The sequence below is a fragment of the Elephas maximus genome, chromosome 1 (assembly GCF_024166365.1).
Source record: "Elephas maximus indicus isolate mEleMax1 chromosome 1, mEleMax1 primary haplotype, whole genome shotgun sequence".
In the NCBI taxonomy this organism is placed as follows: Eukaryota; Metazoa; Chordata; class Mammalia; order Proboscidea; family Elephantidae; genus Elephas; species Elephas maximus.
This window is the reverse complement of record NC_064819.1, coordinates 166,739,808-166,754,866: the sequence shown is the minus strand read 5'-3', so window position 1 is coordinate 166,754,866 and position 15,059 is coordinate 166,739,808. Positions and strand designations below refer to the sequence as shown.

The 15,059-nt window shown below is 34.3% G+C and overlaps 1 protein-coding gene across 2 annotated transcripts in view; it reads right to left on the bottom strand.

Moving 5' to 3' along the window:
- GRIK2 (glutamate ionotropic receptor kainate type subunit 2) overlaps positions 1 to 15,059 on the bottom strand; it is a 770,475-nt gene that overhangs the window by 499,784 nt on the left and 255,632 nt on the right. For both annotated transcript variants that reach the window (XM_049897980.1, XM_049897988.1), the window contains exon 2: positions 2,309 to 2,476. In XM_049897980.1, the coding sequence (XP_049753937.1) occupies positions 2,309 to 2,476 (168 nt within the window). The remainder of the gene's footprint in view (positions 1 to 2,308; positions 2,477 to 15,059) is intronic.

Here is a 15,059-nt window from a genome sequence, read left to right as displayed (position 1 = left end):
TAGTTTGGCTTTTTAAAATACTCCTAAGTGTGTTTCAAATAAGAATTAAAATTTTCAGTTATTAGAGGTCTCACTTAAAAGCAAAGTATGATTCGAATAATAAATTAAACTTTAAAACATCAAAGAATTCATTAATTGAGCAAACCAAACAAAAAAAAAAAAAACCCATTGCCATCGAGTTGATTCCAACTCATAGCAACCCTATAGGACAGAGTAGAACTGCCCCTTATGGTTTCCAAGGAGTGCCTGGTAGATTTGAACTGCAGACCTTTTGGTTGGCAGCTGTAGCTCTTAACCTCTATGCCACCAGGGTTTCCCAAGCCAACCAGTGTTACTAATTAAAAGCATAACACCAAGTATCAAAGGAAGCATTAACATTTAGAAATTTCACTTATACCTTGCCTTTAAAAATAATTTAAAAAATGTTACAAATGCCCAATTAGACATTATTTTATAATTAGTCATTGATATACTTATCAATATATATTTACTGAGCCTCCACAAGGTTTAAAAACTATATTAGATCTCTCCCTTATATTCCTCTTTGACATATGACTGTGTCCTCCAAGCAATAACAGTTCAACAAGAAAGAACTTCACAGAATGAGATTCAAGCCATGGCTTTCGCCCTTTCAAAATTTCACAAAAAGTGTTACTCATGCAATTATTTGAGCTCTTCCTAACTTCAGGCCAAAGTCAATTGATGAATTTGATTTTTAATGGGTTTTTTAATAGGTGATAAAGCTTGTAATTTCTTTTAATATTTTGGAAACCAGATGACTTTATCACATCATAATTTTGCTAGGGCATCCAAGATAGTAATCTGTTTGTTCTTGGAACATTTTAGTCTGTTTTTCAGGTTGCTCATTTGAAGACACTATTAAGAAATCTATTAACATTTTGTCTATACTGCATTCATATTCCATATTCTTTGGTGTAAAAGCTTTCATCTGAGGCAGAGCCGCTTCTTTCTAATGGAAATAATCATGAACTATGTCACTAATCAAATGCACTTGTCTTGCTGTTAATGTCTTATTTTGCAATTATGATGACAAATGTAGTATTTTGCAATAACCTTTAACCTTTTTTTCAGCCTTAAAAACCTTTCATCACCCTGACATGGCTCTGAAATGTGGAAATTAATTTGTATTCATAAAGATATGAATTCAAAGGACAGGCAGAATATAGACTTTGATAAGCACTAGCTAGCTAGGGGAAAAGAAACTTTCATCTCAAAAAATATTGTAACTCATCAGCTTTCATTAATATTAATTAACTTAGAAGAAATCTGTACCGAGATGGAACAATAAATAATTATGTAAATTTTCATCAATGTAAGGTAGCAAGAAAAACAATATTAACATTACAGAAAGGCAAACATTCTTTAAAAATATAACGTTAAAACAAATGGCTTTGCAAGCCCATTCCTTTGAGAAAATCTTATATTATGAAGTTTAATTTCTGTTACATGAATGCTAACTACGTAAAAGAAAAGATCACCTATTTAGATCAAATGAGACTATGGAAATGTCTGTCAAATACATTTATTATTAAGACCTGTTGTTTTGGTTAATATAATACCATGGTAATAGTTTCTGTATTTCTTTCCCTCACATACAAATATTACATTCATATTAGACAAAATTATTTTCCTATTCTCATCTTTTAAAACACAATTTGATATCATAAGAGAATAATAAAAATTTAGAAAGCATTCTAATTATTTCCTTATATAATACAATTTTTATACCACTTCATATTTTTTTCATGTACAACGAACATTAAGTGGTTAAAAAAAAAAAAAAAAGTAGACACGGAGCACACATAAAGGCTGTTCAAAATTTTCTAATACAGTTTTAATAATGTTGAGCTGACTTTTTGAAATCACTTAGAATCATAGAACTTTCAAGGTAGGGTAAGCAAGTTAAAACCATGGTAATAATAGAATGGGATTGAAAGATCATGCAAATAAGAATCTAAGAATACATTGAAAAACTTGTCAAAATTCACTGATTTTATTACTTTATTTTACTTGATTCTTGAAAATAGGAATATTTTAGTAATAAAGAAGGATTGATTGTTTTAAAAACATTTTCTTTGCCATCGATCCAACTGCATTTCATGTTACAAGAAGATTTTTTGCAATAGAAAATTTAAAATTTAATAATCCACATAGGTGGATTATTAAAAGAAACCTTTACATGAAAATATTCCTAACAACTTACTAACCACGTTAGAATGAAGAAATTGCTAAGAATACATGGAAATTTGAATTCAGCAAAACATTATGTTAAATATCTATTAATTACCTTTCTTGGATGCTTCAAAACTGTCATAGAGGTTTATCTTCTGAGTGTCATAGGTTAGGGTGGTATTGGGCAACAAAGTTCTGTTTCTGTTGATTGTGTTCACAGCAAATCTGAATGCGAGTTCCTCAGCTCCCATGGGGCCAGATTCCACATATTCAAAAATACCACCTGGAAGAAGAGAATAATCACACAGTTCTTACAAAAGAGAAAATGTCAGAAGTTTTCGGTACTTGTCTGTGCATGTGTGTGCATTTGAGTGTGCATGTGTGTGTGTGTGCGCATATGTGCACATGCACATGTGATTTGTTTACTTGCACAGTATTTGTGTTGGAACATATTTTCCTATGAATTACAGATTTTGAGACATGAGCTTTTAGATAAATCCACATTGGCAAAATTGCCTTGGTATTGCTGCCAAAATTTAATGTAATTTTAATATGATTTCACCTTTTTTCTTTAGTAATTGTTCCTTTTAAAAAGGGCCTATATATATATATATAGATCTTGTCTTAAATTCTCAAAATTACCCCCTCCAAAATTATGCATACAGTTCCAAAGTAATCAGTCCTCCGTATTGATATAAAGCTATAAAGTTAACCACTGGGAAAATCATATTAAATTGCTCTCCATTAATTCAGATATCAGAATTTTTTAGCACAAATTTTATGATATTTATTGTTAAAAGCTAAAAAAAAGCATTTACTTTCAAATTCCAGCATTTTACTTGCAAGAAAAGAAAACAAAGTAGCTTTTCTCTCTTCTATTTACTCTAAATCCTTTTTTCAGAAGATACTTGACATTTGTGAAGGATAACTCTCCAAAACTATGCAAATCCCTTAATCAGGGAATTACACTGAGTATATAATTTTGGTCCTAAAATGTAGAGTATAATTAAAAAGCATATTCCTTCAATTTGTCACCTCCTAAAGCTGTGTCTCAGCCCAGTTTCCTTATTCTTTTCTCAGTCTTCCTCCTCCCTGATATCATTTCTCTCTTCAGCTGGGAAGCCTCCAACAGAGTCATTTCCTTATAGTTGTTTTGGTGAATGGAATGAAGGGGAAGCCCTGACATCTCACTCCCTCAAACCTCTGTCCTTGGGGAAACTAACACTCTAAAAAGTTCACATCATGTACTTTTTCAACACAATCTTTCACAAATTAAACCCCCTCATATAAGCCTGTTTCACAGTTTGCAATGCATGCCTCATCGAAGGTCTTTTGACACTTGAATGTCAGATTAACATACTACTAGCAAACTCCTTAATCTAAATATCATAGTATTGTAACAATGCCTCTAAATATGAAGAATGTTGTTGCTGTTGTTGGGTGCCATTGAGTTGATTCCAATTCATAGCTACCCCAAGTGACAGAGTAGAACCGCCCCATATGGCTTTCTAAGCTTTAACCTTTATGGAAGCAGACTGACAAGATCTTTCTTCTGCAGTGCTGCTGGTGGGCTGAACTGTCAACATTTCAGCTAGCAGCCGAGCACTTAACCACTGAAGAACAGGAGTCAAAAAGACCAAGGGGTAAGACAAATTTATATTTAGAAAAGAAACTGAAAAATCTGTTGGCCCCTTATTAGTTGGAAATACATTTTTCATATTATTTTAACCACAGTGGTGTTGTATGTTACCAGAGTAATCAACTTATTATGAAATAGTACCCTGAATATATTTAAAATATTTTGGTGACATATGCTAAGCAGAAGGATAACTATTTTAAGTGCCTAAAAGGTATCAAAAACCAAATCAGGTGTCTCACATATGTAGGGAACAATAGTAGTGTGAGCATGAAATCTGGGACCAGACTGGGTTTACATTCCGGTTCTGTCACTTGCCAGCTGTATGAATTTGGGTAGTTGCTTAAATTCTCAGCCTGAGGTTTTTTCATCTCTAAAATAGGGATAACAATGGAGCATTCTGCATAAAATTGCCATACAGATTAACTGTTGGCTCACATAAAATGTTTAGAACAGTGGATGCCAAATAGTAACCACCATTCAGTAAGTGTTTAAAGTTCCATTTAATCTTCAAGGAAATCTGAGGTAGTATTGTTCTGTCTCTTTTACAGAAAGAACTGTTTGGTCAAAGATCATACAGGTAGGTATTCAAGTAATAGAGCCAGCATTAGAATCTGTTCAGACCTGACTTCAAAGCCCTTGCTATTCCACTAGAAACTTGTAGCTTCCCTCAAAATTTCACTCATGTAAAATACACAGAGCTTCCTGAAATGTGAGATATAACGATTTCAATATTAAGATGCAATTAGAAATGTAAAATGTTATGTATGGGACTGAAAAATAATTCAGCAATTAAAGAATATTTATTTAAGTTTATTAGAAATAGCCAATTATAGAAATACAAAGTTGTTCATTTTTGGAAAAATAAAAACTGAATCTTCTACATTCCTCAGTTCAAAAATTCAGTTTCTATATGGAGTGAAAACAAAATAATAATACAGAAATGATCAATACTTGAGACCAGTAGGTTAAAAAATTTTTTAGCCTTTGTCTCTCTTCAAAATAAATAATCCAGCTTCAACTTTAAATTTACATATTTATTACATATTTAATATTTAAAGAAACATTTGTAATTCCCCAGGATAACCATTTTCTACCTTAATTAAATAAAATGAATAATTAATTTTTATTGATCCAAAGCCAGATGTAAATTTTTTATATTAAAAACAAAAACATCTAAATATGCAAGCTTTTCAGGCACTCTAACTTACATATCTCACATCAGTAAATTCTCCCAACACCTCATGAGGTAAGTACTGTTATTACTAATACTAATTCAAAATAGAAAGAAATCCTGAATAGATCAATACTCCTGACATGCAGAGAAGGAATGAGTGGGGAGGATGGAAAAAAAAATCTAGTAAAGAACTACTTTACAAAATAACCTGGGTGGGTACCTCAAATTTATGTGTGGAAAAAAAAAAATTGCAATTATACTTACACATTTGGAACAGTTTAGTAACCTCTAAGGTATCGATTGGTCAAAGAAGAAAAAAAGGTATGATCACCATATTAGATGTAAGGCACTTGTAGAAATCACTAGTTATTCTTGATTTAAAAAAAGCTTTTAGTAAACAGGTAATAAAGTAAGAATGATACTTTATTAACTAATAAGATGGTAGATATTGTAGATATAAAACCAAATACAACCAATAATTATACTAAAGACAAAGCAAATATGAACAATTAAAAGTCAAATGTTAACAAACAGGATAAAACACACCACACACAACCATAAGCTACTTACAAGAGAATTGTTGAAAAAATAAGGGAAATGATAGGCAAAGATTTATTTTAAACTCACAGTAACCAGACAAAACTGATGTACTATTCTAATAGTAGACAAACAAGACTTGAAAGAAAAGGAGAGAAATAAAGAAGGAAGTTCATAATGATAAAGAGGCCAATTCACCAGGATGATAATACAATCCTAAATCTGTACACACCCAAAAAAAATAACATCATGCCCTTGACAGTATTAAAGGGAGAAACAGATCTTAAAAAAAAAGAAAGAAAAACCAAAGCCATTGCCATCGAGTTGATTCCGACTCATAGCGACCCTATAGGACAGAGTAGAACTGCCCCATGGGGCTTCCAAGGAATGCCTGGTGGATTCTTAACCACTGCACCAGCAGGTCTCCAAAACAGATTTTAGTGGGGAACTTTAACATAATTCTTTCTGATAGAACAAGCAGAAGATCTAAATTACAAATTTGTTTGACCTAAATAACATAAATGAAACATAACATCTCAAATGACAAAATAAAATTTTCTTTGGAAGTACATACTTATCAAATATAAGCACAGCTGGGTCAAAAACAAAAACCTTAACACATTCAAAAGGACTGAAATTATTTATAATATATTCCCTGACTACACTGAAATTAAGCTAAAAGTCAGTAAAAAAAGATGACTTGAAAGTCCCCAACTTCTAAGAAACTGAACAATATACATCTAAATAATCCATGGGTCAAAAATCAAAATGTGAATCTTAAAATATTGGGAACTAAATGAAACTGTAAACAAGGCATACAAAACTTGTAGGATGCAACTAAAGCCATGCTTAGAGAAAATTGGTCATTTTAATGACATTAAGGAAGAAGAAAGACTGAAAATTGATGATCTAAGTTCCCATTTCAAAAATCTAGAAAAAAAAAGGCAAATCAAAGAAAAATAAACAAAAGAAGAAACTAATACAATTTAAGGCAAAAATCACTGAAATCGAAAACAAATATTCAATAGAAAAATACCAACAAAGATAAAACTAGTTCTTTCAGAAAGTTAATAAAATGAATAAAACCATGGCAAGTCTGATCAAGAATAAGAATGAGAAAAGGGAAGTTATAGGAAAGGAAAATAACAGACCAATCTTTCACAAAATCATAAACAAAATAATAGCAAATAAAGTCTAGCAATAAATGCAATAATTCATAAATACCAAAACCAAACCCGTTGCTGTCGAGTCGATTCCAATTCACAGCAGCTCTAAAAGACAAAGTAGGACTTGCCCTATGGGGTTTCCAATGCTGTAAATCTTTAGAGAAACCAACTGCCACATCTTTCTCTCAAAGAACTGCTGGTGGGTTCAAACCACTGACCTTTTCGTAAGCAGCCGAGTACTCTAACGACTTCACCACCAGGGTTCCTTACATGAAAACCTAGTGGGTTTTACTGCAGAAATTCAAGGTTTGTTTAATATTTGAAAATAAGTCTACATAATTTTCAATTTTAATAGAAAAAGAAGAAACACCAAGTGAAGCTTTTGATAAAGACAAATAATATCGTTGATAAAATTAAATCCCCATTCTTAAAAACTCTCAACAACTTAGAAATAGAAGGAACTTCTTTAATCAGATAAAGAGTATTTATAAAGAACCTACAGCAAACATCAAACTTACTGGTATATCGTTGAAATCTTGTCCCTTAAGTTTGGCAATGGAATAAGGATGTCAACGTTATGACCACTTTTATTTAACACTGCACTGGAGGTCTTATTTAGTGATGAGGTAAAGTACAAAATAATTACAAACACTGTTAATATCTAATGGCAGGGGATTATTCAAATAAATTACTGTCTATATAAAAAATAAAATATTATACAACTTGCTATTTTAAAATTGCTGTGTAGAAAATACTTGATGACAAAAATGTTTCTATGCACTAATACATATCAAAATATTATGGCTCATTTTAGATGATAGATAGTAGTTATGCACTAATGCATACCAAAATATTAATAGTAGTTATGTACTTATATATACCAAAATATTAACTATGGTTCATTTTAGATGATAGGCTTTAATTTTCTTTTTGCTTTTTTGTATACTCTAAACATAAAAATAAACCTGTCCTACTCTTGTAATTTTTTTTTAAAATGAGCAAAGTATGTTGTAAAATGAAGCTAGTATATTATGGGTAGCAGAAAAACAGGAAAGTAGCTAAAGGAGAATATAAAATCTCAGGGTGTTTGTGTGTTTATTTCTTGGATGATGAGAAAGACATATTTACATGCTGAGGAAAAGAATCAACAGAAAAGGGAAGGTAAAAAGTAGGAAAGAGGGGATAAAAAAATGGAACCAGGTGGCTCAGGAGCAAGAAAAAGGCTGAACCTCGTGGGAGGGAAGTACCATATTCGTTCAAGAAAGAGGAGGGTAAGTCAAAAAGCCCAGAGGAGGTTAAGTCAAAAAGCATTGCTACGGAATCATAGAAACCTTTATTAAACAAAAATATCAAAATGTGAAGCTATCCCAACTCATCAGACACGGATTGGACTGGACAATGGGTTGGAGAGAGATGCTGATGAGGAGTGAGCTACCTGCATCAGGTGGACACTTGAGACTATGTTGGCATCTCCTGTCTGGAGGAGAGATGAGAGGGTAGAGGGGGTTAAAAGCTGGCAAAATGGTCACAAAAAGAGAGACTGGAAGGAGGGAACAGGCTGTCTTATTGGAGGGGAGAGTAATTGGGAGTATATAGGAGTAAGGTGTATATAAGTTTTTACGTGAGAGACTGACTTGATTTATAAACTTTCATTTAAAGCACAATAAAAATAGTTGAAAAAAAAAAGTGAAGCTATTGTTTCTCGACATATCCTCCATCTAGGTCTATATTCTTCTGAAGGTGGCATTTCCGTCTCTCTACCTCTTCTTCCCCAAAGAATTCTGTGTTCTTCGATTTACGCCACGTCAAAACGACAGTTTTTGCATCCTCGAGGAACTCAAATCGTGTTCTTTTTAAATGTTCTTTGAGTTTTGAGAACAAAAAGGAGTCTGAAGGGGCAAGATCAGGGATGTAGCTTAGATGAGGTAAGGTTTCCCAGTGAAATTCTCATAGGACAGCCCTTGCTACCTTCGAAGAATGAGCAGGTGTATTATTGTGATGGGAGAAAATTCCTCGGTGCAACTTTCCTGGCCTTTTTCTCACCAATGCAGTTTTCAGTTTTCTTAAAACTTCTTCATAATTAGCCCCGTGATCATCCTGTGTCCTGTGAGAAAATCTATCCAGATTACCCCTTTGGAATCCCAAGTAGCAGTTGCTATAAACTTCTGAGCAGTATTTTCTCACTTGGGTCATCTTTGAGGTCTTTCCGACCTTCCTTAAAAAGCTTGACCCACCTAAAAAGTATTTTATGTAAGGAAGTGTCTTAGTCATCTAGTGCTGCTATAACAGAAATACCACAAGTAGATGGCTTTAACAAAGAGAAATTAATTTTCTCACAATCTAGTAGGTTACAAGTCCAAATTTAGGGTGTCTGCTCCAGGGGAAGGCTTTCTCTCTGTCGGCTCTGGAAGAAGGTCCTTGTCCTCAATCTTCCCATGGTCGAGGAGATTCTCAGGCACAGGGACCCCAGGCCCAAAGGATGTGCTCTGCTCCTGGTGCTGCTTTCTTGGTGGTATGAGGTCCCCCACTATCCACTTGCTTCCCGTGCCTTTTATCTCTTGAGAGATAAAAGGTGGTGCAGGCCACACCCCAGGGAAACTCCCTTTAACTTGGATCAGGGAAGTGACCCGAGAAAGGGTGGTGTTACAATCCCACCCTAATCCTCTCAACATAAAATTACAATCACAGAATGGAGGACAACCACACAATACTGGGAATCATTGCCTAACCAAACTGATACACACATTTTTGGAGGGACATAATTCAATCCATGACAGGCAGCATTCCCATAAACCTGTTGCAAAGCTTCAATGATTTTGTAATATGTCCATTTGAGTTTTGTTAAAAAATTGATATCAGTGCTGACCTCAAAATCGATTTTTCCATGGCACAAAAAGTATTCTGTTTTTTGAAGGCACCCTAACAAGACTAAGACAAGTGTATTACTGAGAGAACTTGTCTGCAGGCATCCACTGATTACAGAGACATGTTTAAACATGTTTTGTTTGGAATAAATTCATTCATATATGAACTAGAACTCTAGTAGCAATATCTTTTGACTGTCCCTCGTACCTGTAATGTGCAAATGTGGAGAAGAGCAGGAAGTTTACTGATTACCTATTGTTATCATGGAAACCCTGGTGGCGTGGTGGGTAAGTGCTACGGCTGCTAACCAAAAGGCTGGTGGTTCAAATCCACCACGCGCTCCTTGGAAACTCTATGGAGCAGTTCTACTCTGTCCTATAGGGTCGCTATGAGTCGGAATCAACTCCACGGCAATGGGTTTGGCTTTTTTTTTTTGGTTATTTTTATCTATTTCTTTATGAAGTAGAAAATAAGGGTCTATACATTTGATTCACTGAAGAAGAAATCAAATGTTATTTTATGCTTAAGGCATATCTTTGGTTTTAAAAATTACTATTAAAAAATTGAAAGGCAGAGCATTTTTCCTGCCTCTTTACAAACCTGCGAAAGAATACTTGTTTACGTGATTTTGAGCCAGTTTTTTTCTTTTTATATAGCTTGAAAGATAATATTTGTGTGTGTGCGTGTGTGCGCGCTAGACACCTCCTGTAAAAAGTGTTTGTTTCTATGCTTATTCTTTTTATTATGGAATGTCAGAAGTATATTTAGTATTTCATAAGCATTTGGTACATGGAGAGAGCATTGCTTCCTACTTTAAGGAGTTCATAGATCATGTTCAGGGAGTAAATGCATCCCAGCATAATAAAGAACATACTAGAACTCTATGATCCTAAAGTAGCATCTTAAGTAATTGTCATGGATTGAATTATGTCTCCCCAAAAATCTGTGTATCAACTTGGTTAGGCCATGGGTGATTTTTCCTCCATTTTGTGATTGTAATTTTATGATAAGAGGATTAGGGTGGGATTGTAACACCATCCTCACTCAGGCCACCTCCCTGATCCAAGGTAAAAGGAGTTTCTCTGGGGTATGGAAAGGGAAGCAAGCAGAGATTTAGGGACCCCATACCACCAAGAAAGCAGCACCAGGAGCGGAGTGTATCCTTTGGACACAGGGTCCCTGCACCTGAGAAGCTCCTCGTCCAGAGTAAGATTGAGGACAAGGACCTCCCTCCAGAGTTGACAGAGAGAGAAAGCCTTCCTCTGGAGCCAACACCCTGCATTTGGGCTTGTAACCTACTAACACTGAGAGAAAATAAATTTCTCTTTGTTAAAACCATCCACTTGACATGTTTCTGTTATGGCGGCACTAGATGACTAAGACAGTAATCTATAATTATGTGCTTTCCTAGACTTGTGCCAAGATTCACTCAGTTTCACACTTTTTCAAGAATTTGGAGACCATTTTGTAGTCATCAAATTCCTTATTCTCTATAGGATAAAAGTACAATTTCACTGTTTTCTCATACTTACCTTTTGCCTTTTAAAATTAAAAAAAAAATCATCTAAGATAACTGTTCTTAGAGCTTTATTTTGTTTCTTGGTTGCTTTGTTTTTTAAAACTCAGACAGGGCTGTCATTTCCACATGACCTCTATGTCAAATAATAAAAAGCCTGAAGTTCCTTCTCCAAGCTCATATTAAAAGCTAATAGTTCTCATCAGCATATAATAGGCTTGCAAAAGAAAGAAGGAGAGAAACAGGAGAATAGGCTTCTTTTCCATAAACATAGCTGGTCCACTTTTTTCATAGAAAAAAAAAAAAACAGAACAAATGGCAAGTAACCCCTAGTTTATGCGGAACACCCAACACTGAAGCTTTCCCCATCACAGTCTCTGACTCACAAAAGAACATTATTCAAGACTTGGAAAAAAAAATTATATATATATATTAGTCAAGGGCTAAAGCCTGTCCTATGGCTTTTGTGTTTTAGATCAATTTCTTTTCTAAAGAGGTTACTTTTATTTGTATGACCTATATTTTTTTTTTTATAAAACCTATGATGGGCATGCCACCAGTATCATATCTAACCTCTAGGTTCTACCATAAAATAGATAAAATCAGTGGTTTATAGACTTTTAATTTAATAATAACAATAACAAAAAACTGATACTACCAATGATGATCATCTGTTATTCTCTCAGAAGTTATGCTGGTACTTTTCAATCAACTGTTATACTAACCTTACTTTCTATCTAAAAAATGCAAAAAAAAATTAATTTTGTACAAATTCTGATGCAAAGGATAAGATCATCAAGATTTCTTAATTTTGATACAATATAATGTTAAAGATAAAATTCTAAATGTCCTGAATATTAGATGACATTAGGGGATTATTTGCTTTTTCTCCTCTTAGGTGAGATAATGACGGGATAACTTTGTAAGAAAATAGCCTTGTTCTTGGGAAATCCATGCTGTAAAGTGTGAAGTGTCATAAAAACAAAAATGGTAAAATGTTAACAATAATTTAAGCAAGGCAATGAGTATATGAGTGTCCATTGTACTATTATTTGAATTTTCTATATGCTTACAGAATTCCATAATAAAAGTTGGAAGAAAAAGAGAGGAAAAATTAAAACTCCTTTACTTATTTTGCTATCACTATACGGTCGCTATGAGTCAGAATTAACTAGATGGCAATGGGCTTTTTTTTTTAAATGTGTTTTTAACAGATGTACCAGGAAGACCATTAAATTAATCTATAAGTATTTATAAAAATGTTTACTATGCTCCTTGGAAACCCTCTGGGGCAGTTCTACTCTGTCCTATAGGGTCACTATGAGTAGAAATCGCCTCGACGGCACTGGGTCTGGGTTTATGTTGAAATTGTACTAGTTACTGTAAGAATAAAGGACAGAGGAGCCTAAGAATTATAAATCAATTAATCGTTTGTTCTACCCACCCTTAGGTTGTTTTTAGCACTACATAGAGGTCTTCAGGAATGGCAAACTCACCACTATCTGAAGCAGTCTAGTACCTCTCTGGATAGCTCTAGCACAAAGTTCTCCCGTATATCAATAATCTGCCACCTTGAAGTTTCTAGCCATTTGTTCTAATAGTAATTAATTTAAATCTAACTTTCACATTATCATCATCCTCCAGATCTTGAAACACAGATCTCATATCCCTAATACATTTTATCCAGGCTAAAACCTTCCAATCTTTTAACTGTTTTTCACGTGACATTCTTATCCTTTCATTTTTCAAGACTTTTTTTTTTTCCTATGAGCAACCTCCAGTGTACCTAGAACTCAAAGCTACACTCTAAGTGGGTCTAAGCAAATTAAATTATAATGGGACTTACGACTTCCTAAACTTATATATAATACATTATCACACTGCTGATTCATCATAGGATTAGTGTTAAAAAAGTCGATGTTTGTGATGTACTATCTTTTGATTTTTTTTTCACGTGCCCCTGATTATTTTGCATGTATCATCTATTTACAATTAGTCTAATTTTCTAGTTAGGACCATTGGATTCTGATTCTACTATCGACTATTACTATTAATTTGTTCAACACCTACCATATCAAGGCCAGTTATTACCTCTCTACCTTTGGGTCATCTTCAGTATTATTTTATCTTGTCAGTGATAAGAATGATTAGCAGGCACCAGTTAACGGAAAAGCCCCAGATCATAACCTCAGTGATGTCCTTCCTTGTTGTTAAACTAGTTAATGATCTCCTTAAATATCCCAGCAAACCGTTCACAGACCTCCACCATTTTTACAGGGGAATCACTGTAGACCTTTGTACAAGCTTGACCATGTCTAGATGCATTATGTCCACCCCATTGTGATAATTCATTTCCACTGGTTTGTCCACAGATACCTGTCCCCCTCTGGCCTTTCAGGAGTTTCTATATACTGCAACTAGAGTAATATTTCTAAAATGCAACTTTTATTTTGTCATTCCACTTCCTAAAATCTTTCAATGGATGCCTAATTTTTAAGTTTACTGTTATTTACAAGATTCTTCATACACCAGCTTCTGCTTCCCTCCCTGGGCTCATTTCTTACCATTTCTACTTCCCTGGTACTACAGCCATCTTAAACTACCTAGCTTTCCCTGAACGAACCACAGAGTCTTATACCTTCATTTCTTTGCGAATGATGCTCCTCTGCCCAGAAACATAGTCCCTACCCACCTACACCCCCTCCCCCTCCCACACACAGATTTACATGCACATCCACAACTTTCCCTCTCTACTAATGTCTAATGAGACTTTACCATAGTCACCTTCTCTGGGAAGACGTCCCTCACTAATTCCTGCCTTCAACTAAGTTGTGTCTCTATTTCATGTACTCACAGTTACAGATCATTTTCAAACATTTTAATACACACTCTTGCAATCTGAAGTTTAAGAAAGTTAAATCAGTATGAAACATGCTTCAACCTGAGTTCACTCTGCTTGAAGGATGAAAGCTTTTAACAGTCAACATTTATTGGAGTATACTTACATCAGGGATTGTGTTAAATCTTTAATAAACATGAATAGAAAATCATCAAGAAATTTAGTTGAATCACATTTTCTGTCTTCAATTTATTTTCATCACTATTTTATATTCTAATTTTAAACACAGCTTTGATATTTAAGTTGTATAAATTGTTGAATCTAAGAATTGCTTTCCTTCTTTATGCTCCACAGTTCCTCAAAATAGTATAATTCATAGGTCAAATAATCTGCTCTAATGTGCCTATTGTGTTTTGTTTTAGCAAGATCATAGAGCATGTCCACCATGCTAAGTATCTTGCCTAAGGTCAGTTACAGTCAGTGAATGATGGACAATGGACTAGGCCACAAAAGACCTCAATCCGGTTCCCATCTTTTAGTCACTATTCTGTATTGCTTCCTACTAGGTGACACTATAACTCCTTATCCTCATCTTCTGGTTGCTTTCACAACAGCTTTTCTCTTTCTAAATGATAAACACTTTCAATTTGTTAAAACAGATTCCAAGAAGGACATGGAACCAGGGATATAATTCCTGATGTCAGATGGATCCTGGCTGAAAGCAGAGAATACCAGAAAGGTGTTTACCTGTGCTTCATTGACTATGCAAAGGCATTGGACTGTGTGGCTCATAACAAATTATGGATAATATTGAGAAGAATGGGAATTCGAGAACACTTAATTATGCTCATGAAGAACCTGTATATAGATCAAGAGGCAGTTGTTCAGACAGAACAAGGGGATACTGAGTGATTTAAACTCAGAAAAGGTGTGCCTCAGGGTTGTATCCTTTCACCATACCTATTCAATCTGTATGCTGAGCAATAATCCAAGAAGCTGGACTATATGAAGAAGAATGGGGCATCAGGATTAGAGGAAGACTCATTAACAACCTGCGTTATGCAGATGACACAATCTTGCTTGCTGAAAGTGAAGAGGACTTGAAGCACTTACTAATGAAGGCCAACGAC